Here is a 22,296-nt window from a genome sequence, read left to right as displayed (position 1 = left end):
ATCTGAGCTGGAACAAGGACTGTACCAGGGGAAAGTATTGGGCCCAGACTAGGAAGGCATCCAGTCTGTGATAGAAGCTTATTGAAACATCTGAGGGTGAGATTTCATCTGTATTCAGTTTTCTTACTGTATTAGGTTTAGACTTGTGTGTTTTATTTTATTTTGCTTGGTAATTCACTTTGTTCTGTCTGTTATTATTTGTGTCGGAGAATAACACAGTTTTCACTCTTTAACAGCTGTGTAAAGGAAGAGAGTGCACTAGGACACAGGGTCTCCCCCTCCTAGGCAGGTCTCTTCACAACTAAACAATTACAGCAAACATTTATACCTTTTGTTACAGACAATGAAAAGCAACCGCAGCATTTTGTTTATACATTGGTCATTCTGATATCTTGTTTTTCTCACTTATGTAGACTCTTAGTCTACATTCCATATTGTCTGCACATTATCTACACAAGGTTGCAACAACTTCTCACACAGTTCTTTCCCACTCGCTTCACACAATCCTCGCTTCTACAAATCTCGCATTATTAGGATTACAGTTAGCCTGACTCTTGCTAACAAACTAGCATGCATTGCAATCCCCTTCCTGTCAGTTCTTTCTCTGTTTCCACATTTGGAACCACTTAAATCCTACTTTTTGTATTTAATCAAATCACTTTTTACTTATTAATTGACCCAGAGTATGTATTAATACCTGGGGGGGGGGGCAAACAGCTGTGCATATCTCTCTATCAGTGTTATAGAGGGCAAACAATTTATGAGTTTATCCTGTATAAGCTTTATACAGAGTAAAACGGATTTATTTGGAGTTTGGACCCCACTGGGAACTGGGCATCTGGCTGTTGGAGATAGGAACGCTTCTTAAGCTGTTTTCAGTTAAGTCTGCAGCTTTTAGGGGACGTGGTTCAGACCTGGGTCTGGGTTTGTAGCAGGTTAGCGTGTCTGGCTCAAACAGGCAAGGTTCTGGAGTCCCAAGCTAGGAGGGAAAACAGGCTCAGAGGTAGTCAAAGCACATCAGGTGGCAGCCCCAAAGGCTGTTTCTGTGATCCAACCCGTCAGAGGGTAAATACCAAAAGAAGAGGGGACATTATTTAGGGGACTTGAACAGGTAAAATTAGGAGTAAATGGGCTGAAACCAAGAAAAGGGGAGCGTTTCAGGAAACGTTTTCTAACTGTGAAGGGGCTCTCAGACTGTGGAGTAGTTTCCCGAAGGGAAGGGAGTTGGAAGTCCCATTACCTGAGGCACTTACAACTAATATTATATAAATCCCTGAAACATGCCATTCAATTCTAGGACAAACCACTTGTCAAAATGCTACGCGTTGTGGCCAGTTGGCACTTCATGGGAGCAGCAGGGATGGTACTTACAGGTTGGTGTTCCAAATCCCCAGGCCCTGACCACTCCATCCAAAGGAGACCCCATTACATGTTAGCCATATCAGGCCCTGGCACACAGCTGAGTATTTCTGTTTCCATCCTGTAGTGGGCAGAGACTCTCTACAGTCCCACAGTTCATGTTTACAAGTAAGGAACATCCCGCACTAGTCGCTAACTGGAAAAGGTGAGGGCTATTGGACACAATGGTGCTTAGCAGATCTTTTCCCACAGACCCTTTCCCCAGGCTGGCTGCGCAGGGCAGAGGCCTAACTGGATGGGACATACCTTGGCCTGAGAAGTCCTGGGTGAAGCTGTGATCTGGGGCTGAACAGGGATAAGGGGGCTGGGAACAGAGAGGCCAGGAGCCAGTGGTCAGGTTGGTGAATTCATTTATTAGTAATATTTGTTTCCCTCTTGCTGCTGTTTTCTCTCTGTCGCTCCATCCAACCGCCTCGGCCTGCACAGGGGCTAAGCAGGTGGGACGCGGGAGGCTCGGAACACGACTCCATCCCTCACACGTTGCTCTGCTCGGCTCCCACTGTGAGGGGAAAAGGAGTGGGAACAGGAAGGGTTTAGAGAAGAGAATTGCCATGTCTTCCCCTAGACCTTGATACAGAGCCAGCAACACACATCCAGGGCTGAGCATGGCTGCTCCAGCACAGCACAGCACAGCCAGGACCCTGACCTCTCCCTACCAGGGGTAGGGCCATGCTTCATCTGCCTCCACACGGAGTGTCTCAGAGCGCTGGGGCGTTGCAGCACAGGATCCAGCGCTGGCTGTGTCAGCCTAGGGTCTGGCTGGAACCATCCCTGCTGTGTCTGACACTGCAGAGCAGCCATGTGGCAGGGAGGCAGCCCAGCTGGGATGGACGTGGGGCCACAAGATACTCGGTGCCATAGACATGCTGAGGCTCAGCTCGGACATTTACTTTGGGAGCGAGGTGCGGATCCGAGGAGCACGTTCTCTCCCTGCCCCTTTGTTCCTATGGGACCCAGCGCAGACTGGAGTGAATCCATTTACACAAGAGCCAGCAGTACCCAGGGGAGGGAAGGGAGCTCCCTGCACTGGGACTGAGCAGCTGCCTGTGGATCAGCACCAGGGGGAATGGAGCCCAGAGAAGCCCCTGGATGCTGAGATCCTTCCCTAGGCCTCTCAGACCTGCAGAACAAGGGCTGGGAAAAGGAGGCTTCTGCTGAGTCCTGCTGCTGGGAGACCCTCCCCTCCTCTGTCTGTCTGGCTCTCCTGTGCTTTGGTTCTTTCAGTCACTCTCTGATCCTCCCTGTCACGGATATTTTGGCTCCTCTGATCCTACCGAGAAGCAGGAAGTTCAGACCCAGCTCCTGGGGAAAGGGGGGTGCAAGGAGTCTGAGCTTAGAGGACAGGCTGAGCGGTCTCAGGTTCTTATTTGATCTGAGCCCGGACAGCCCATCTCTGAAAATGTCACACAGACAAGTGACCCAGGGAGATGGCAGGGACTTGCTGGCTCTGATTGGGCTGGAGCCTTTGCCCCGCTCCTGGAAGTGCCTCTCATAAACCACTGCAATGACACAGTTTCAATACGGCTCACGAGGCAGAGGCTGCAGCAGGGAGATGTGTAAAGTGAGGGATGAAAGGAGCATTTGTCCCCTGGAATAAGCAAAGACGCCATCAGTGCAGGCAACAAACCCCTGTGCAGGGGGAAAAAGCCACCAGCTCCGACTGCACCGGGGATGCACTGCCTGGAGCTGAGCTCTCGCAGTGGGGAGTAGATCCGGGGGTGCTGTGAGCAGGACAAGGGGAGGAAATGGCTCTTCATACGCTACCTTTGCTGCAGGGGGTGCTGTACTCAGCGATGGCAAATTCATCTGGAAGACACAAGGGAAGGGAGATGTGATCAGGGCTGTGTGAGACCCAAGCAGGACTCCTCGCACTTCCAGCAGGCCCTGCGGCAGAGAGCTGGCACCGCACCAGAGATCTCAGGCAGGAGGGGAGGGAGCCCTGTCTCCAGGGGCACTGGGGGAACCTCAGCTGGGCTCCATGGGAGGAAGGCAAAGGTTACCCCAAGGCTACAGCACCAAAAGGCATCTCCAGCGGTTCTGTGCCAGGTGCCCTATGGCCATTTGCAGCTCTTCTGACACATGACCTCCAGGGTTGCTGTTGGGCTCTGGTTTTGTCACCCAATGTCCTAGCTGGGGAGGTGGAGGAGCGAATGTGCCTCCCCCAGGTCACACCCAGAGCTGGGATCTCAGGGCAGGATCTGAACCCAGGACACTCTCAGATCCTTTTAGCTCTGACCCACCTGGGTTGGCACCTTCCCTCTACATTGCGGGAGGGGTCTGGGGCTCGTGGTGCGAGCATGAGGCCAGTGGAATATGATCCCTCGCCCATAATCCTGGTGTGCCCCACACTCTCATCTGGGAGAGGGGTGACGCTGCTGAGATGGGCCTGTTGTGTCCAGAGATGAGAGGGGTACGCTGTCTGCGTGGGACAAACCGGTGTCAGGGATGGTGGCGGCAGGGCATTCGGCTCAGTGGAAGCAGGAGGAGAAGGGAATGGGGTTTGCCTTTGAACCTGCATGGGCAGTCGCTGAGGAGGCAGCGCTGGTGTGAGGTTCCCAGCTCATCCCCAGCCCTGTCCCCACCCTCAGGAGGCAGCACAGGAGTGGGGAGGTGGATCATCGAGAGAACGAGGCCAAACAAAATCCCGTGCCCAGCGGGTCCCCTGTGGCTCTGACTGTGGCCTCTCCCGTCCCTGTGATAGGCTCATGGGAGCTAACGTCCCCCCAGCCCTGCCCCCACACGCACCCGTCTCGTAGTAATCGTAGACTTTCACCAGTGCCGGCTTCAGGCTCTGCACGGGGAAGTCCTGCTCCACCGTGAAGGAGAAGCTCTGAGTCACATTGCTCACCTGGAGTCACAGGGAAACAGACGAGACTCAGGAGGACGCTCTGAGCCACCTCATCCTCTCCTTCTCCGTCTCCCCTCCATGTTCCCCCATTGCTCCCCCCCATGATCCTGCAGGTGCAGCATCTGCCCCCCTTGGCTGCAGGGCCTGGCAGGGATTCAGGCCCTGAGGGAGGTGGGATAAGCCCTGCCCAACCCCAGGGTATGAGCCGCCGTCCCTGATACCCGTAGGTGGGGGGAGATCAGGGCCCTGGCTCTGTGTTGGGGATGTGCTGAAGGGAAACACTGGGCAGGAATACATGGGTTTGTCTTTCCAAGCTGAGGCTTGGGAGATCCCCTCCCCCGGGCATTTCTATTGGGAGTACATTGGGGGTGACTTTTCCTCGCCCATTCCGGCCCCGTGCAGCCACTCACCTGCTCCATGTAGAGCAGCACGTGGTTGGTGCTCAGTTCTGTGCGGTAGATGCGGTGATGTCCTTCCAGCTGCAAGTGGCCAAGGGAGAGAAGCAGGATGTTAGTGAGCCCCGCTTCGAAACCCCCAGAGCCCTAAGCAATGGGATACTGGTGCCTTAAAGGAAGGGGTGGAGTCTCTAGCGTGGCCCTACCCACCTAGTGCAAGTGAGGTGTGAAATGCCCCAGATTGAGAGCATCCGAATTCCAAAACCTGACCCAGGGACCAGGCCGCCACCACCCACCACGCTGCCCAACATGTGGCACCCTGCCCGCGGCTACCAGTGGCAGCAAGAAGACTGCGACCGTGGCAGAAAGCCAGGATGGATTGGGAGACAGCTCAGCACACAGAGGACTTAGAGAAGCACTAGCCTGGACTCCCCAAACTCTGATACCCCCGGTAAGACTAAGGGCCCCAGCTGGCAACAATCAGACACCCTCCCTGCCTCACTGGCACTTGGAGTCACCCTTGTGCATGCCAGAGCCCTCCCACAATCACTGGGTGCAGGGGGTGGTGTTAGGAGGTTCTTGCTTAGAGGTGCTGGCAGCTGTATGGCTGGACCTGGGACCAGCGTCCTGACCAGGCAGTCCATCCCCATGGGTGGGTGCACGGCTCTTTTAGTGAGTCAGCCCCGTGGTGGGAGGAATATATCCTCAGTGCTTATGGTGGTTGTTCAAGGAGTGGTGCATTTGGGGCTTGTTTTGAGACTCATTTGGGCTTGTCGTTTTGAAATATCTGGCAACCCTAAGTCACCCTGTGGGACTGGGCCTCTATCAAGTGCAGCATCAGCTCAGTGTCTGACCCGTCCCCTGAGGGGAGGGTTGTGGTTGTGGGCACTGCCTTCCCTGTTCTCACAGGCTTCATTAATCTGGTGAAATCTCACCTCAGAGCCCCTGAAGGGGCACCTCCCACCATCTGGGTCTCACTGAGAAGATGCAGGGCCTGGGGTGGGCTCAGGAGTTGCAGTGTGTGTGTGTGTGGGGGGGGGGTGTTAGAGCTGGGGGAGCAGAGAGGGTCACAGGGAGGTGGAGGCTCTGAGTCACTTTGCTCAGCTGGGGTCAGGGGGGAAACAGACGAGACTCAGGAGGACGCTCTGAGGCACCTCATCATCTCCTTCCCCATCTCCCCGCCAGGGCCGGCTCCAGGCACCAGCGGAGGAAGCGGTGGGGCGGCACAGGCTAAGGGGCGACATTCCATCCATTCTTGGGGCGGCACAGTCAGAGCAGCTTTTTTTTTTTTTTTTGCTTGGGGTGTCAAAAATGGTAGAGACGGCCCTGCTCCCTCCTGTGTCCCCCCATTAACCCCCCCATGATCCTGCAGGTCCAGCATCTGCCCCCCTTGGCTGCAAGGCCTGGCAAGGATCAGGCCCTGGGGGAGGAGGGAGAAGCCCTGCCCTCCCCCGCCCCAGGTACGAGCCGCTCTCCGCGGTACCCGTAGGCTCTGTATGTTGGGGGAGCAGGAAGTGCTGAAGGGAAATACTGAGGAGCAGCAGCAGCTGGCGGGGGATACATGGGTTTGTCTTTCCTGGCCCTGGCCTGGGAGATTCCCTCCACTCAGTGCCTCTATCGCAGGTACGATGGGGGTGACTCTCCTTGGCCCATCCCGGTCCCATCTGAGCACTCACCTGCTCCATGTAGAGCAGCACGTGGTTGGTGCTCAGTTCTGTGTGGTGATGTGCTTCCAGCTGTCAGTGGCCAAGGGATGGAAACAGGATGTTACTGAGCCCCGCTTCGAACCCCCCAGAGCCCTAAGCAATGGGATGCTGGTGCCTTAAAGGAAGGGGTGGAGTCTCTAGCGTGGCCCTACCCACCTAGTGCACGGAGGTGTGAAATGCCCCAGATTGAAAGCATCCGAATTCCAAAACCTGACCCAGGGACCAGGCCGCCACCACCCACCACGCTGCCCAACATGTGGCACCCTGCCCGCGGCTAACAGTGGCAGCAAGAAGACTGCGACCGTGGCAGAAAGCCAGGATAGATTGGGAGACAGCTCAGCACACAGAGGACTTAGAGAAGCACTAGCCTGGACTCCCCAAACTCCGATACCCCCGGTAAGACTAAGGGCCCCAGCTGGCAACAATCAGACACCCTCCCTGCCTCACTGGCACTTGGAGTCACCCTGGTCCATGCCAGAGCCCTCCCACAATCACTGGGTGCAGAGGGTGGTGTTAGGAGGTTTTAGTGAGTCAGCCCTGTGGTTGTTCAAGGAGTGTTCAGGGAGTGGTGCATTTGGGGCTTGTTTTGAGACTCATTAGGGCTTGTCGTTTTGAAATATCTGGCAACCCTAAGTCACCCTGTGGGACTGGGCCTCTATCAAGTGCAGCATCAGATCAGTGTCTGACCCGTCCCCTGAGGGGAGGGTTGTGGCTGTAGGCACTGCCTCCCCTGTTCTCACGGGCTTCATTAATCTGGTGAGATCTCACCTCAGGGCCCCTGAACGGGCACCTCCCACCACCTGGGTCTCCCTGAGAAGATGCAGGGCCTGGGGTGGGCTCAGGAGTTGCAGTGTGTGTGGAGTGGGTGTTAAAGCTGTGGGACCAGAGAGGGGCACAGGGAGGTGGAGGCTCCTCACTCTCTCTCCCAAGCACCCCACGAGCCCATCCTGACTTCCCCTTACAGGAATGCTGCCCCCTCCAAGGGAGACTGTGAGGTGCCTCCAACCGGGCCTGCTCACCCTGTGCATAACAGTTCATCAGGGAGTCACTGAGTGGGAGCTCAGGGGGATGGGACGGGACGGGGAAGGAGTGGGGAATCAGGGGAGGGTCAGAAAGAAAAGATGGGATCAAAGAGAGGGGAGAGAAGGGGGGTCTTAATGCTGGAGAAGGGACTAGGGAGGAGCCAGACTGCAAATGAGGGGTTGGGGTTTGGAGCTAACCTGGGGCCAGATACCCCTCAAGTGGGTTTGGAGTCAAGGGGCCCTGGATGGCCACTGCGTGAGGTTGGGGTTGTGGGGAGCTGGATTCCTCTGGGGTGTGGGGCAGATACCCCTGGGGAGCTGCCGCCCATACACAGAAGGGCCGTTACCTTCCTCACTGATGTCTTCACAGGGATGAATCCTGACAGCATCTTAACGTCAACGATGACCATGTTGGAGACGGGGCGTTTCCCTGTGTAACTGGGAGACCAAGCGGGAAATGAAACAAGGTTTCATACATCTCAGAAAAGAGCTGATGCACCTCAACCCTGACCTGCAGCATCTCCCACCCTCAGTGGCCCCCTGTCCTGCCACTAGCTTTCACTGCTGCCCTGCAGCCCCTGCTATTCCAGTCCTGGGCTCCCCACACAGCCCTGCCAATGCCCCTCAGTCCTGCCCTGGAGCAGTGTAAGTTTGCTGAAAGTCCCTCAAGCACGGGGCTTCCCATCCAATAAGGGGGTTAGTTAAAATATGCCATTCATTGGTGGGGGCAGGAGGAGGGAGCAACTGAAATTGGGATTTAAATAACTTGATTTTTTTAAAATATAATTGATTTATATGTGATTCAGGTTTTGAAAATCAGTGTAAAGATTTGTGCAATTAAAACTTTAGATTACAGTGTGTGCTGAACTAACTTATAAAACCGGTGTTTCTAAATGCTACTACTGCTAGAGAATCCTATTAGAATTTTACAAAACTGCACAAAAAAAACACAAAATATTGGAAGTGAAGGTGCTGTTTCTGCAAACTTTTTAGCAGGTACCTAGTTCCAGTCACATGAACAGAGGCACAGGTGAGGAAACTGGAGCATATGTGAGAAGTGTTTGCAGCATCAGGGGCTAAAACTGTATTATTACTAAAAACATCGGTTTTATTGGGATAACATTTCTGTCACTTCAGATTCAAACTGGTTTAGTGTTAGCACTGGGAAGTTATTTTCATACACTAGCAAAGCAATTGTGAGCTTTTTTATATACACACTGCTAAGGGTAGGTTTTATAAAAGCACCAAAGTGATCTAGGAGCACGAGTCTGATTGAACTCAGACTGCAAATCCTGCTGAAGGAGAATGGTCAAGTCAAAGCATTCAGTTCCTGTGACTAGGGGTAGTTCGCTCTGTGGGAGGGTGGTGGTGGTTGCAGATAGAGGACGGGCTACTGGCCGGGCAGTTTTGTGTCTGACTTTGTGTTTCTTTCACACAAAGGATGTTACTGAAGCTCTTAGAGTAATAAGCACAAAACAATCACTTTAACAATTTTGGGGGGGGGGGAAGAGCTGACAACACAGAAATACAAAATCTGATTGACATTGAAAAGAGCACTTGCAATTAAGAAAATACCACGATTTAATGTAAAGATCCATTTTTTAATTTTTAGAAAAATAATGATTTATATCTACTTTTCTGGGGTCTCCCCTCACCCCTGGGCCCTCTTGGAGTGACGTGTCCCCAGCCCTAAGGCTGCTACAGAAGGCTTGGCTCTGCGAGGGGGAGTTACCTGATGTTTATGGAGATGTCAAAGGTCCTCTGGGCCCTGGGGCTGTCACATGTCTTGGGGACTGTGTGCACCTCCAGCGCGAATGGCGCCTCCCCTGGCTTGGGGAGCACGTTGTACCTCAGGCTGGTCTGAAAGAGAATACACATTTCTCTGTGTGTCTCCATCTGTCCATCTCCTTCCCTCCGCTCAGTTTCATTCTTTCCTTTATCTCTTCTCTCTCTCTCCCCCTTCTCCAACTCTCTCTGTCAACTCTCTCTCCTCCTCACACCTCTTTCCTATTTTCTCCTCCCCCATCTCTTCCTCTCTTTTCCTTCCCTCCCTACCCAGCCCACCCACCCTGCCATCTCCATGGGAATGAGATGGGCTCCCCTCAGCAGCAGCCTCTCCCTCTCCACTTGCCCCAGGGCCCCATACCTGCACGTAGACACATCCTTCTCCTGTCACCCCCGTGCTGTAGTCCCCTGGCACCTCTGGCAGTGCCATACGCTGGAGCAGCAGACGGTTCGTATGATCCACCTGGAACTGGGCCTGGAAATTCCCTGTGGATTGCAGGGTCACTGTGGATGCTCCTCCGCTCTTGACATAGGTGGAGGCTCCGTATCGGGACAGGGCCTGGAGCGCCACCACTGTGTCCTGCCAGACAAGAGATGGGCCCAGGCACCCAAGGGGATAAATTAGCCATTTCCATGAGCTTGGAGTCCCCATCCCGACAGCTCCTCCAACACACCAATGTCCTCTCAGGTGGAGAAGAGAGACAGAAAGGTCGGCTTTTCCCATTTTCACCCATTCTCTCCCCATCACCAGTACACGCCATGCCCCTATTCCCTTGGGCCCAGATCCACCAAGGTATTTAGGCACCTCTCTCCCATTGAAAGCAGCCAGGTGTCTAAATACCTTTGGGAACTTTGGGGATCTGGTATCTCTGAGTTCCACTGAAAGGAGCTGGGGGAAGATACCACCCACCCTCCCATGAAGACACCTGCTTGAAGGGGCAGCTCAGGATAGACAGACCAAGTGAAATGGGAGCTGCCTGTGGCTCAGAGAGGACCGTGGCGAGGCAGCCAGGAGGCTCAGTAATGGAGTATGAGAAGTCTTTCAGCCCTGTGGGTATCAAGCCAACCAGGGAAATGGTGGAACATGGGGCCAATGATTGGTCCTCTCTAGAGAGGACACCCCCGGAGGTCCCAGCCTCCAAGCACCAGCATGGCCTGCACCTGCTCAAAGGGGGAGGCGGCACCTCCTGTTTGGTTGTCACTCAGGATGGTGCTTCCCCCTGGGTGTGTCTGGAAGTGACTGGCTGCTGCTGCTTCTCTGGGGAGGCCTCAGCTCCCGAGCTGAATTGGCCTGGCTGGATGAGGTCAGTGCTGGGGGCAACTGGGGATTGCACTGCACTCGTGGGTGCTCAGGGTGAATCTTCTGCCCTCCGTACACAGGAGCATCACTTGTCCATCCCTCGCCTCATTAGCCCGCCGGAGCCTGTGGGGATTGGATGTCACTATGCTCCATGCTGTGACTATCCCATGATCTAAACTGTACAATGAGGGGACTGCCCCCTCCCCAGGGCAGCCTCCCCCATCCACCAGGTTGCTTGTCTGTTTCCTGCCCTCTCCTGTCTGCCTCTCCCTCCTGCCCTGGGTATCTGAGGCTGGGGAGGAGAACCACTCACCTGGGTGGAGGAGAAGCCCCCGTTGGGATTCTGCTGCTTGCTGATCCACTTTGCAATTTGAGATGCTAATGACAGGTCGTCTTGGGATGGCGCCGGCTGAGTGGTGAGGTAAGCGAGGAGCACGTAGGATGTCATCTCCACCTCGGCAGAAGGAGCACGGGGGTGAAAGAAGGGGAGATCGGCTTTCGGCTCCTTCCCAGACCTCTGCCAGTGAATGGAGCCATCTGCCATGGGAGAAGGGAGAGGGAGGGCAGGAGAGAAGGAAATACAGATGCTTAGTACATGCCATTTCTGAGGGGGTTATTGACCTTCTGCTGCTGCGGGTGGGAGAACAGAGCACCCCGAGCTCGTTGGGCATGTTCACATGAGACGTGAAAGGATTAAATAGTCCCTCACTTGCTGGTCTACTGTATTTATACAAACCTTGTGGTACGAACTCTCAGCAACTAATCAGGCTGCCACCTCTGTGCCTACATCCCCTTTATCTTATGAAGGCACATCCCAGGAATGGACAGTAGCAGCCTTTATTGGGCTCTTTGATCCAAAAAGTGTGAAGTCGCTAAGTGGCCCCAGGCGCTCAAGGCCGAAGGATTACAGCAGTGACGGTCACACCCCACTCCAGCGGGGTGAAGAGCCCATAAGTCCTTTTCTTACCAGCACAGTCCCCGTTCTTCCTGGGACTTCCTGGGACACCAGAACCTTAATTTGGGCCCCCTGGAATGATCTGTTTTTTCATTTTATCAGTCCAAACATCAGGCTTCTCCTCTTCGTTTGTCTGTTGCTATAGGGAGCAGACGTCACTCTGTGCTGACCAGGGGCCATCGCTCCCATGGAACGAGCGTTCAGAGCGAGGAGCAGTGCTTGGAGTGAGGAATGGAGTGAAGCCAGCGAAGACACCGGCAGAGCTGTGCTATTGATCAGTGGGAATTGTACTATTTGGTCAGGGTTTCACGATATGTTCACTCACAGCACTGAGGTGTGGGGGGTGGGACTCCCAGATACACCTGTGTCGCTACAAAGTCAGGCACCGGCAGCCCCGGCCCCAGGTCTCATTTTTTAAAAGTTCCCTTTGTCTTTATATGAATATTTCAGCACCTTAAAAAAAGCAACAATCAAGCCATCCCCACAGGAACTTGCCCTAGGGAAAGGGGACCCGGCCCCAACTCTCTCCTCCCTGGTAATGCCCCCTACGTCTGGGGAGCTGTAAGGCATCTCCCAGTGTCCTAAAATGTGCCCCCTTGATGCTTCTCTCCATGTAATGCCCCTTGGACCAAACCATCCTCTGCCTTGCCTGCTGCCCCCTGAACTGCTCTCGGTGTTGGCCCACCCCTGGGCTGCTGTAGCCAACAGAGCCTGTGGGCGGGGGGGAAGCTAGATGTCACTGAGCTGCTTCCTCCCCCAGCAACAGGCTCCCTCCTCAAAATGGGCGACAGTCCTCTGTGAGGGGGGGGGATGGGGAGGGGACAGGAATCCTCCTGAGGCAAAGGGGGAGAGGAGGGTAGAGACACCTGGACCCAAAGGAGCAAGGAGAGGGAGAGGGAAGGAGAAACCAGGGGAGAAGGAAAGAAAAACCGTGGGTGAGAGGTCCTAGGGAGGAGGGCAGGAAAGGGAGGAAGAGAATCTGCACAGTATGCCTGTGATTTTGTGGGCAGGGCAGAAGGGAGTATGTGAGAGCTTTTGGTGTGGGAGGCAGGAGAGAGATTTGGAGACTTGGGGGAAGGAGGAAGAGAGCACGAGGAAAAGAAAGGAGAGACCAGTTATTTCACAGTATAGAAAAGGGGAAAACAGACTGAAACAAACACAGGAAAAGCTAACAAGCTCCAGAGCAGAGAAAGGGGGCAAATGGAGGGAAGGCAGGGACAAGGGAAAGGGCAAACGCAAGGCAGACAAATGCAAAGGGAATGTTGACATTTTACCTAATAGGTAGGTTGGATACCGAAGGATACAATCAATTACAATCTGGATGCCTGGGCTGACTCTCTCTCAATCTTGTTTCAAGTCAAATAACATTCTCCCACCTGGTCCTGGCCCCTCCTAACTTTCCTCTGCTGTGGTTTCCCCTCTGAGCACCTGTATATGATTCTCAGTGCATGGTCACCTTACAAGTGGGGGAGGTAGGGCCAGTGGGCTGGGATGCAGGAGAAGGATCCGTCGGGAACTCTCACCCTCTTTCACAGCTTCCTTGTCAAGCGAGTCTAGCAGTGCCCTGCGCTTCTCCTCCTTCCCCGCCAGGGCGAAGGCGTAGGCCAGTAGCGCCCTGGTGTACACGTGGTATCCTCCCTGCTCTGCGGCCGTCTCCAGACAGAACAGAGCATTACGGACCACAGAGTGCTGTGTGGGGAGAGAGACATGGGCTGAGAGAGGGAGGGGAGAGGTCGCCCACTGCAGTCCCACAGTGCAACATTCCCTTTAGCAGAGACTGTCTGGCAGCACTTTTCATCCAAGGGCCCAATGATGGGAAGCCCGCCTGGCTTTTACACAGTCAGCACATTCTCCACAGCCACAGCTGTTCCTGCTACTTGCTACCTTGTCCCACGTGCTGAGTGAACATTTCTCACAAGCACAGCGAAAGCTACGCAGCAACATTTCCCCACAAGGCAGTGCTGCTAAAAGCAGCACAGAGGACATTGGGATGCCTACCCACAACGCACTACACTTTTGCCAATCTGGCCCGATACTAGTTGAACACAACGCGCTGGCACAACTGGCCCAGTGTCAACTCACTGCACCAGAATAGTCTTTTCGGTTGCTCGCTGATGACAAAACTTTTGCCAGTGCGATTTCTGGGTGTGGAGCAAACCTAACTGAAGGAGAACAGAAATCAGCCCTTGATGGGGACCCTGGTGCCAACTGCCAAGGGGTTAAGTGTTATTTACCCAAGTGTTAAATATCTGTAAAACGCTAAGCTGTAGGCTTGTAAGAGAGGATCAAGCAAACGCCTCCTCAAAAGTTTTTAAATAAAGATCATATAAAAGGATTAGATATGAGACAGAACCAGCGTCCTGGACTGGAAGGGAAGCTGCAGGGAAATTCCAGTTCCAGATTTGGACCTCAATTTAAAGTCTTTTCTGACTGGATTTCCCCCTTTTTTAAAGGCTTCTCTCTCGGGATGGGAGGCTGTGACTTGGGGGTCCCCAGCTCTGTCTGTGGCTTGAGGGGTTACAGGTACGTACAGTGACGAGCAGAGGAATCTCCAGCAGCGCGATGGTGATGTAGGCAGAGAGCGTGACCTCATCGTCCACACCGCCCTGCAGGGAACCACAGAGAGAGACATTAACCCCGAAACCCCACCCACTGGTCCCTCTTCCCAGGGGTGTTCTACATCCCTGTTCTTCCCACACTATGGTAGCTTCCAGGTATCTGCCCCTCTTCTCCCTTCCCCTACCCATGGGGTCACTCCATGTACAGTATGGTTCTCCCCTGCTCTTGCCTCCCTTGGTAGATCCCATCTGCCCCATTTCCAAGCCCCCTGCCCCAGCCCCATGTACTGCAGTGACTGAGCTGTTCCCATGCACAGTTGCAGGCTTTCTCCATGTCACTGGAGTCCTGTATGGGTCCCCTGAGGCCCATGGGAAGCCAGCTGGGTGGATACATCACCTTTATGGCATTGTTCAGGAGCGTCCCGGAGCTGCGGAAGCAGCCGTTTTCCTTCTGCTTGCCAACGAGCCAGGCCAGGGTGTCCTGGATGTGCTTCTCCTCGATGAAGATGTGAGAGCGGGCCTGCGCGAAGGACTTGAGGACGAAGGCCGTCAGCCTGCGACAGAGAGTGGACAGCGGTGAGAGCTCCCTCCCATGCCCTGTGCTCGCTGGAGGGGACGGGGTCCTGGGGCATCGCCAGCCTGAGGGGAAGCAGCAGGGGCCGGAGAGCCGGTGGCCATGGGCCAGGGAACCATTATCTCATTCAGCCACCTACTGACATGCAGCAGAGCCTGGGGGCAAGACCCAGCAGTCGTCTGACAGGCCACAGCAAAACTGCCACTTTTTAGGACAGGAAGTGAGCCAGCTTCTTGCATTGGTTTCAAACGGCCGGGGCACAGTTTAGGGGGTAGAAGGTGGTTGTCCAGAACCCTTGGGAGAACAGCCCACAATCTTCAGTGACCAGGAATGGCCAGGACACTGGCTCTGCACTTTCTTATGTAACCCCTTTGGGGTTTAGAGTGCATGACCCCTTTAAATCTTTTTCCTGGGGGGAGGGGGAGAGTAAGAAAAAAGGAGGGAAACTCCAGGGGGCAGCGCTGGAGCTCCAGGGAGAGGGAGAGGCAGCTGGAGGCCCTGGAAAAGTGAAGGAGGGAGAACCTGCCTGAGGCCTGGGATGGACAGGGCTGATCGGGGACACCCCAGGACAGGAGCAGCACTGTGCCAGGGAGGAATCGCCCGAGAAGGACAGGCCAGAGCTGGACCCAGTATCACGGCTGCGCAGAGCTGTATGGGGCTGTGAGTACTGGAGCTTGTGACTCTGCATTGGGGACGAGGAGGGAGGCTGTAGCTAGTTAAGTGGGGAGCTGGTCGCTCTGTGTGGCTTTGCAGAGAGCGGCAGAAGAGGGCACCGGAGGGGTTTGTTGGGGGAAAGTTCACTGGCGCCAAAGACGACCAGGAGCACCCAAGACTCACCACTGGACTGGAACTTTGCTCAGGACTCCTGAACTCTGTGTGCAGACACATTGCTCAGTGTCTGCCCTTCCAGACTGTGCTACCACTGGGCCTGTGGGGCCTTGGCTTGGATGCAACCCTGTTTTACTGCTCCCCCTATATTTCCCCTTGTTGTTTTTCTTCTCTCATCCCTCTGTAAATAAATATTTCCCTTGTTATATCCACTGTACTTTTCCTGTGGGGGTGTGTGTTCACTCTGGGGGGTTTGGAACAGGCGCCCCTGGGGTGGAAGGGATTTCTCCTGCTGCATTCCTGCGCGCGCCCTCTCTTGGCCAGAGTTGCCTGCAGAGCAGACTCCATCTTGGCCACGAGGGCGCTAAAGTTACACTTATTATAAAAACAGCACCCCCTAACATCAGACTGGGGTCAGCACTCAGAGGGAGAATGCCCCTTACCGAGCTACCCAACCCGCTTCCTGCAGCACAGCACCTCCTAGCACCACACTGGGGCAATGGAGTCAGTAGCAGCAGAGGGAAGAGCAACCCCTACAGAGCTGCCCACCCACCACTCCCTGCAGAACTGTTTGTTCACCCAGCAAGGCATGCACTAAGCATTGAGGGGCTGTGATGGCTCCACGCTGAGTGACCAGCCACCTCATTATCCTGAGGGCAGTGGTGGCTAAATTTTCCATCGGAGGGTCAAACACATAATTTCAGAAAGGACAAGTATCCATAATCAGGACTTCTGGGTGGATGCTCTGCCCTGTTCTGACCCCTGCACCCTGCTCAGGTAACACAAAGGGAGCTGAAACTACCAGCAAGTCACCGAGCAAGGGAATCTTTGGCCAGCACTTTTACACCATCCTCCATATAGCCCCTGGTACAGAGAGTGAGTGGCTGGAGTGTGCTGTGTTCTGGACACACCGAGCTGACGTATGATCCTCAGGGGACTGTGACCACCTGGAGCAAGTTAGAACAGCCCCCAGGCTGCTCTAACCTGAGCTGAGCAGGGAATCAGATGGCTGTAAATGGTTATTAATCCAAAATCGCAGGCCTCTAGCATATGAACTAAAGGAGATCTCCCTTCCCTACCACCTCCCATAGTTGCCTTATCCCACATCATCAGCTCTAGAGCTCCTCCCCTCTCCTCTGCCCCTTCATGATCAGCACCTGTTAACAATGGGCAAGCTCCAGGTTATAACAAGAGAAGGGAAAGAATTCAGCAGCACTGAAATCTTACCAGGTGTTCCCTGATTGCCCATAACGTGGCCCAAATGTGCTGTAGGAGCCATCCCAGTGTTTGTACTTCAGCTGTGTCTGGTAACCTGAAAGGGAGAATGAAGTTGGGTTTTCCTGCAATAAAGTCCAGCTGTAGACATCAGCCAGGATAAGAGAATTTTCAGCCCTGTCTACATACAAACATCCTGCTTTAATTGTACCAGTAACATTAAAATGCTGCGAATCCCCCAGTGTGGATTTAGTTAGGATAGTATAAAAGTGCTAATACCAGTACAGCTTGTTCCCAGATTGGAAGGGAGTAGAACTGCATCCACACTAGGGGTTGTACTGATTAAATTATTTTGGTAAAATATCACCTCCTAACTGAAATAGTTATACTGGTACAAAGCTGGGTTTAGATCAAGCCTTAGACGCAGAAGCAGGTCCGATGTAGAGTACACAAGCCAGGCAGGCCTCCCATTCCTAAAAACAGCCTCAGTGTCTCAGCAGAGAAACCTGGGTCTTCCGTTAGGCGTTAAAAGAAAGTACAGGCAACAGGGTTATGATGTGCATCTACTAGCCACCTATACCAGGTTCAAGGATCCCTTTGCAGCACCTAAAATAAATGGGAAGGCTGTCTCTGAAAGATTGCTAACCCTCATTAAAAACAGAGTGGAGCAGAAATGGAGAATGAGGAATAATCAAAGGTGTGACCCAAACTGGTGCTGTTCTGAAAAGTGACTATGTGGAAAGGGCCCCTTGTCACTCAGCAGCTCTGCCCCGTGTGTGTTCAGAGTCATGGCTACTGGCAAAGGTCATGTCCACATTAGGAATAAAGGAGCATTACCAACATTGCTAGCTAACACGTGTTTCAATGCTAACAAAGACAAGGCACTTGTAGTTTCACACATGTTAGCTGGTTGAGTTAACCTTAGCGAGGAGCCTAGAGTTTACCGTGATCAACTAACATGTATTAAAACTACAAGTCGGCTAAATGTGTCACAAATAGACACATTTCCCCTAGTGAAAACAAGGCTTAAACCCAGGTTTTGCTCCATTTACTGCTGCCAGACCTGCAGAACCAACCCAGCTCTTCTTCTCCGCCTTGCATGTCATCAGCAGAAATGCACCCAGTGCACTGCAGCACCCAGGCTGTGTCATTCATCCACATGGACCCATCTTCTCCCATCAAGTACTTCCAGAGAGTAGAGTTTTCTACTACCATGCTATGGCACCCCCTGTTGGGAAGTGATCTATTGTAACACCAACCATTAATGAAGTAACTACTTGGAGTAGCTATAGTGCAGGGTTCGGGGAGATGGAGTGTCAGAGGCCCTGGTTCAAAGGTAAATGATGAGGGGTTAGTTGTGACGGAGCTGCCAATACACTGGTGGCTAGGAAGGCCTATAGGCCATCTGGGGAGCCGAGTCTGGTTTGCTGGGGTAAGAGTGAATTACCACTGGGCTCACACACTGGAGAGCAATGGGATAACAGGGCTGAGAAGGTACAAGTGTGTTCCCCCTCCCACTCAAGAGGAAGGTGGTCCCCACAGTCTGTCCATCCTTCCCAGTTGGAGCATTATCTGAGCAAGGCAGACACAAAAAGCTCCCAGCACAACCTTGGAAGGGAGCAAGTGAAGAAACAAAAGCCCCGTCCCTGCTCACCGCTGACTAAGTATCCGATGGCCTTGGATTTGGTCTCCTCGCTCAGCTGCCCCGTCTTATTCAGATAGTCCAGGACATAGATGTTGGGGGCAAACAGGACCATGTTCTGCTCCCCACAGCCGAAGGGCATCTGGAGGAGCTGCTGCAGGTTCTGCATGGCTGTGCCCAGGATATCGCCTGGGGATGGAGACACAGGGAGTCAGTGTGGCCAGAGCCGGCCTGCGGAGGCAGAGTGCACCGCAGAGCAAGGATGCTAGTATGAGGCATCCATAAGAGGCTTGTGAGATCACAGGCAATAAGAGGGAAAGAGAGAGACACACAACACAGAGAAAGAAGACAGAGAAATATGCTCTGAGAGAGAAGGGACACATGAAAGGCAAAGTGAAGGGCGTGCTGCTGGAAGGACAAATGGGAGCACTAGGCTGGACGAATAGCTAGAGATGTGGGCCCAGAGGCAGAGGTGGGGGGAAGGAGAGAGAAAAAGGGGTGAAGTGCTAGATAGAGACTGCAGCAGTGGGTAGCTGGGGGATAAATGGAGGGGCTGTGACGGGTGCACAACGGGGTGAGGAGTAGAACGGGTGGAAAGACCAGTACCCCATCAGGCACGGGGAAGGGACGGCAACAGCACCCAAAGCCGGGCTCTTTGAACTGCCTCACTTACCCAGCACTGAGAAATAGGCTCTGGCCGAGCCCTGCACCACGTTCTCTGGGAGCTTCAGGGACATTGGCTGCGGCGCTGTCTTTCCTGGGGAAAAGTGACATAGATGGGATTGTAGTAAAATCCCCCCGTGTAGCAGTGACCAGGCCCCAGCACAGGAGCTGGGACACTGCCCTGCTGCTGTCTTTCCCCTGGCACTGCACAGGGGCTCCCTGCCTTTAGCAGCTCCATTCCTCCATCGCTTTATAGTGAACCCCCCACGCATCCCCAACTCCCCTCTCAGGCGTGGATCCCCTCACCCGCCATCCCAGCCCTTCACATGGAGCGAGGTGCCACCCGCTGGTGAGACAAGGGAACTGCAGTCTCCAGCTCTTTCTCTGGCACCTTCCAGTTTGTAATTTCACTCCATGGAATCAGAGAGTGAGAGAAGGGGAAAGCCCCATTAAATAAATAAAAAAAGAGGACCCTCCACGGGCCCTGGCAGGGGGGGCTGGCCGAAGCCAGTAGCGCTGGCTCGGGCAGCTCGGCTCTTAAAGTCTGAGAGGAGAGGAGCGGAGCAGAGCAGCCGTGGGAGGGGAAGTGCCTGGACGGCATTTTCCCGGACATGTTTGGCTTTTCGGCAATTCCCCCCTGGACGGGGGTTTGATTGCTGAAAAGCAGGATATGTCCGGGAAAAACCGGACGTATGGTAACCCTACATTAAATCCCATCTAGCCCATCCCCCCAGGACCCGGGCCAGGAAACCTATGCTTCTAGCCCTTCCCATGGGGGCCATTCCAGCCCTTCAGTGTTAGGAAACGTTTCCTTGTTATCCAGCTGGAGGTGTCCCACTTTCTCAGTTCCATATTACTGCTTCCAGTTAGCTCTTCCCCTCGGACATCTGGGGTTTCCACCCTTCCCTTTGCAGAGGCAGGTCAGGAGGGGTGGGGTTCTTACCAGCTGCACAGAGCAGGAAGTTGTAGGTTGTTTCCTTCTCAAGCCCTTCAGGCTTCGGGTTGGGGAGGAACAGGGAAGGGGAAGGAAAATGAGAAAGGTGAGAACCTGCAGAGACACTGAGCACCTGGTTTCAGAAACATCTGGCCAGGGGTGATGGGGAGAGATGGGGAGAAGGGAAAATGCTGGGGAGAAGAAAGAAAGAAAGAAAGAGCAGGGCATGAATCAGAGAAAGAGGGAGACTTGCAAATTCTCATGTAATAATAATTCTCATGAAGCCAGCAGATAATAGTTGGAAATTGGCTACTAACAAGTTATTGCCTCCTCACTCCCCAGGGGAGAATATTGCAGTGTTCTACCATGGGTGATTAGTTGCTGCTAGCACATCGTAAAATGTGAACTTTCCTTGTGTAAGCGGGAGAATGGTCCCGCTATTGTGGGGAACTTTCCTGGCTTCTGCACTACCCTGGTGAAGTGGGCTAGCGAAAGGATCTGATTCCTCGCTCCCACTTCCTTTACCCAGAGGCCTCTCTGCCCTTGAGGTCTCCCCTTCCGCTCTCTTGTCTGGCAGATTCCTCGTAAACCCCGACAAGGCTGGGCCCAGGATTCCTGGGGGGCTCGACCCCCAACCCTGCTGTGGTCACCCAGGCAGGGACTAGTGTGTCCACACTCCGGGGTACTCTCTCTGCACTGGGCACTTCCCTGACCCACTGATCATTACATACAATGTAAAGCAAATACAAGTTGTTTAATTAACAATTAGTTTTAAAAAAGAATAAGGAAAAATGGGAAAGGTTGAAGGAAAACACATCAGCCCGCTCTGTGGCAGGGAACATCACAAACAGTGTCTCTGGAACGTCCGGGCACGTCACAGTCTGTTCCTTGTAGGTCCCAGGCTCCTTCTCTGGCCCTAGCTGTGCTGCAGAGATGCCACAGGTTTGACACTTGCTCTGGCGGTGGCCACACGCTCTCAGGGTCTAGGCGGCAGAACCCTTTTTCCCAGTGTCGCCCCCGCCCTGTCAGGGTTACGATCCCCCTCCAACTCTGGCCTGCAGAGCCTCTTGGCTGAGGTGTCTCCCTGTGCTGGGCCCACTGCCCAGGGTCCCCCTCCTCTCCCCAGCTGCTCACCGCACCCAGCTCCGGACGGCTCCAGCCCCAGCCCCAGCTCCACTCGGCCTCAGCACGGCTGCTGCTGCGCTGCCTTCAGCTCCCTGGGCTGCTTCTCTGGCCCCTCTGGCTCTGGTTGCTGCAGCTCTGCCCCCAGGACAGGTCGGCTCTGCAGGCTGCTTCTGTGACTCTACTCCCAGCTCTGACCTGCTTCCTGGCTGCTTGTCTGGCCCCTCTGGCTCTGGTTGCTGCAGTTCTGCTCTCTCTGGGCGGTGCTCTGGCTTTGGGGCTGCAGCTCTGCTCCCAGCAGCTTAGCTCGTGCCCCTGCTCTCTCCTTAGCTCAGCCCCACTCTGTCTGACCCAAGCCATTCCAGTTCACATGGAGGACGGGACCCTCCTGACTCTCTGATTAGCCTGCCCGCCCTATCAATCAGGCTGATCTGGAGCATTGGCCTCTCTCCATTGTTCCTGGGGACTGTCAGTCTCAGGCTCCTGATTTGCCATCGACCCCTCCCCTTTTAGTGCTGGGAGCTAGCAACCAAAACAGCCCCACTGAATGTTAGTAAGGGGGCAGCAGTCCCCTTACACTTGTTACGCAGAGAGAACTTCCAGCTTTACACCATGTGCTGGTGCTGATAATATGCTGTGATGCTAATGAAGGGATGTAGGGGCTCGATCCTGCCAAGTGTTTAACTTTAAGGCTGTCTGAGGTCAATGGGACAAGTCATGTGCCTAAAGTAAAGCAAGCTTTGCTGGGTCAGGGCCAAAGCGCTCAGTGCCCTGAAATGACATATTGTAGTGACTGCAGGGCCACCTAGAAATTCACCATTACACACTGTGGCCAATTAGTCCTGTAGGGCTACAGTAGAGATAGAACTGAGCTCCTCCTACTCCAAAGGCCCAGACCCCCATGGCTTGAGCTAAAGAAGAAGCCCTGTTATTTATTGAGATGACAAAAACAATTTTGACTAAAACTCAGGAACTAAATATTGTGAAAAAAAAGGGTTTAGTCAAAACAACTTTTGTTTTTGGAACACACCCCTCCCCCGCAATTTTTTATTCTGAGAATAATAGGTTTCCCCCCTTTTTATAATTGTTTTCCAACTTTTGCCAGGTGGAACCCAGTAGCCAAGTGTAAAAAGGGGCTTTCCCTTACTTTCTCACACTTTTAAAAAACCTTTACCTCTCTTTATTCAGTCGGAAAGGTCAAAAGTTTTAAAAAGTGTGTGTGTATGGCAGGCAGGACGGGGGAGAATCCAAAAGTTGACACCGCCCCCCCCCCCACACACACTAAAACAACATTTGAGGTTAACAGGAACGTTTTTTGTTTTGTTTCAAA

The 22,296-nt window shown here is 53.7% G+C and overlaps 1 protein-coding gene across 10 annotated transcripts in view; it reads right to left on the bottom strand.

The window, feature by feature from the left end:
- Nucleotides 1-1,752: 1,752 nt before the first annotated feature.
- The window catches only part of A2M (alpha-2-macroglobulin), a 93,753-nt gene continuing 73,209 nt past the window's right edge, over nt 1,753-22,296 (bottom strand). For 4 of the 10 annotated variants that reach the window (XM_034785824.1, XM_034785816.1, XM_034785797.1 and 1 more), the window contains exons 22-37: nt 19,854-19,905; nt 18,921-19,004; nt 18,260-18,436; nt 16,618-16,702; nt 14,386-14,542; nt 13,962-14,036; nt 12,954-13,119; nt 10,789-11,012; nt 9,537-9,755; nt 9,123-9,250; nt 7,738-7,828; nt 6,339-6,398; nt 4,678-4,746; nt 4,165-4,267; nt 3,184-3,225; nt 1,795-1,918 (exon numbers count right to left, since the gene is read on the bottom strand). In XM_034785824.1, the coding sequence (XP_034641715.1) occupies nt 1,893-1,918; nt 3,184-3,225; nt 4,165-4,267; nt 4,678-4,746; nt 6,339-6,398; nt 7,738-7,828; nt 9,123-9,250; nt 9,537-9,755; nt 10,789-11,012; nt 12,954-13,119; nt 13,962-14,036; nt 14,386-14,542; nt 16,618-16,702; nt 18,260-18,436; nt 18,921-19,004; nt 19,854-19,905 (1,758 nt within the window). In that variant the 3' untranslated portion in view covers nt 1,795-1,892. Of the gene's footprint in view, nt 1,919-3,183; nt 3,226-4,164; nt 4,268-4,677; nt 4,747-6,338; nt 6,399-7,737; nt 7,829-9,122; nt 9,251-9,536; nt 9,756-10,788; nt 11,013-12,953; nt 13,120-13,961; nt 14,037-14,385; nt 14,543-16,617; nt 16,703-18,259; nt 18,437-18,920; nt 19,005-19,853; nt 19,906-22,296 lie in introns of all 10 variants that reach the window. The other 6 variants (XM_034785854.1, XM_034785891.1, XM_034785833.1 and 3 more) reach the window with 5 other exon arrangements.

This window comes from Trachemys scripta, chromosome 1 (genome assembly GCF_013100865.1).
Source record: "Trachemys scripta elegans isolate TJP31775 chromosome 1, CAS_Tse_1.0, whole genome shotgun sequence".
Classification (NCBI taxonomy): Eukaryota; Metazoa; Chordata; order Testudines; family Emydidae; genus Trachemys; species Trachemys scripta.
This window is presented reverse-complemented; position numbering and strand designations above follow the sequence as displayed.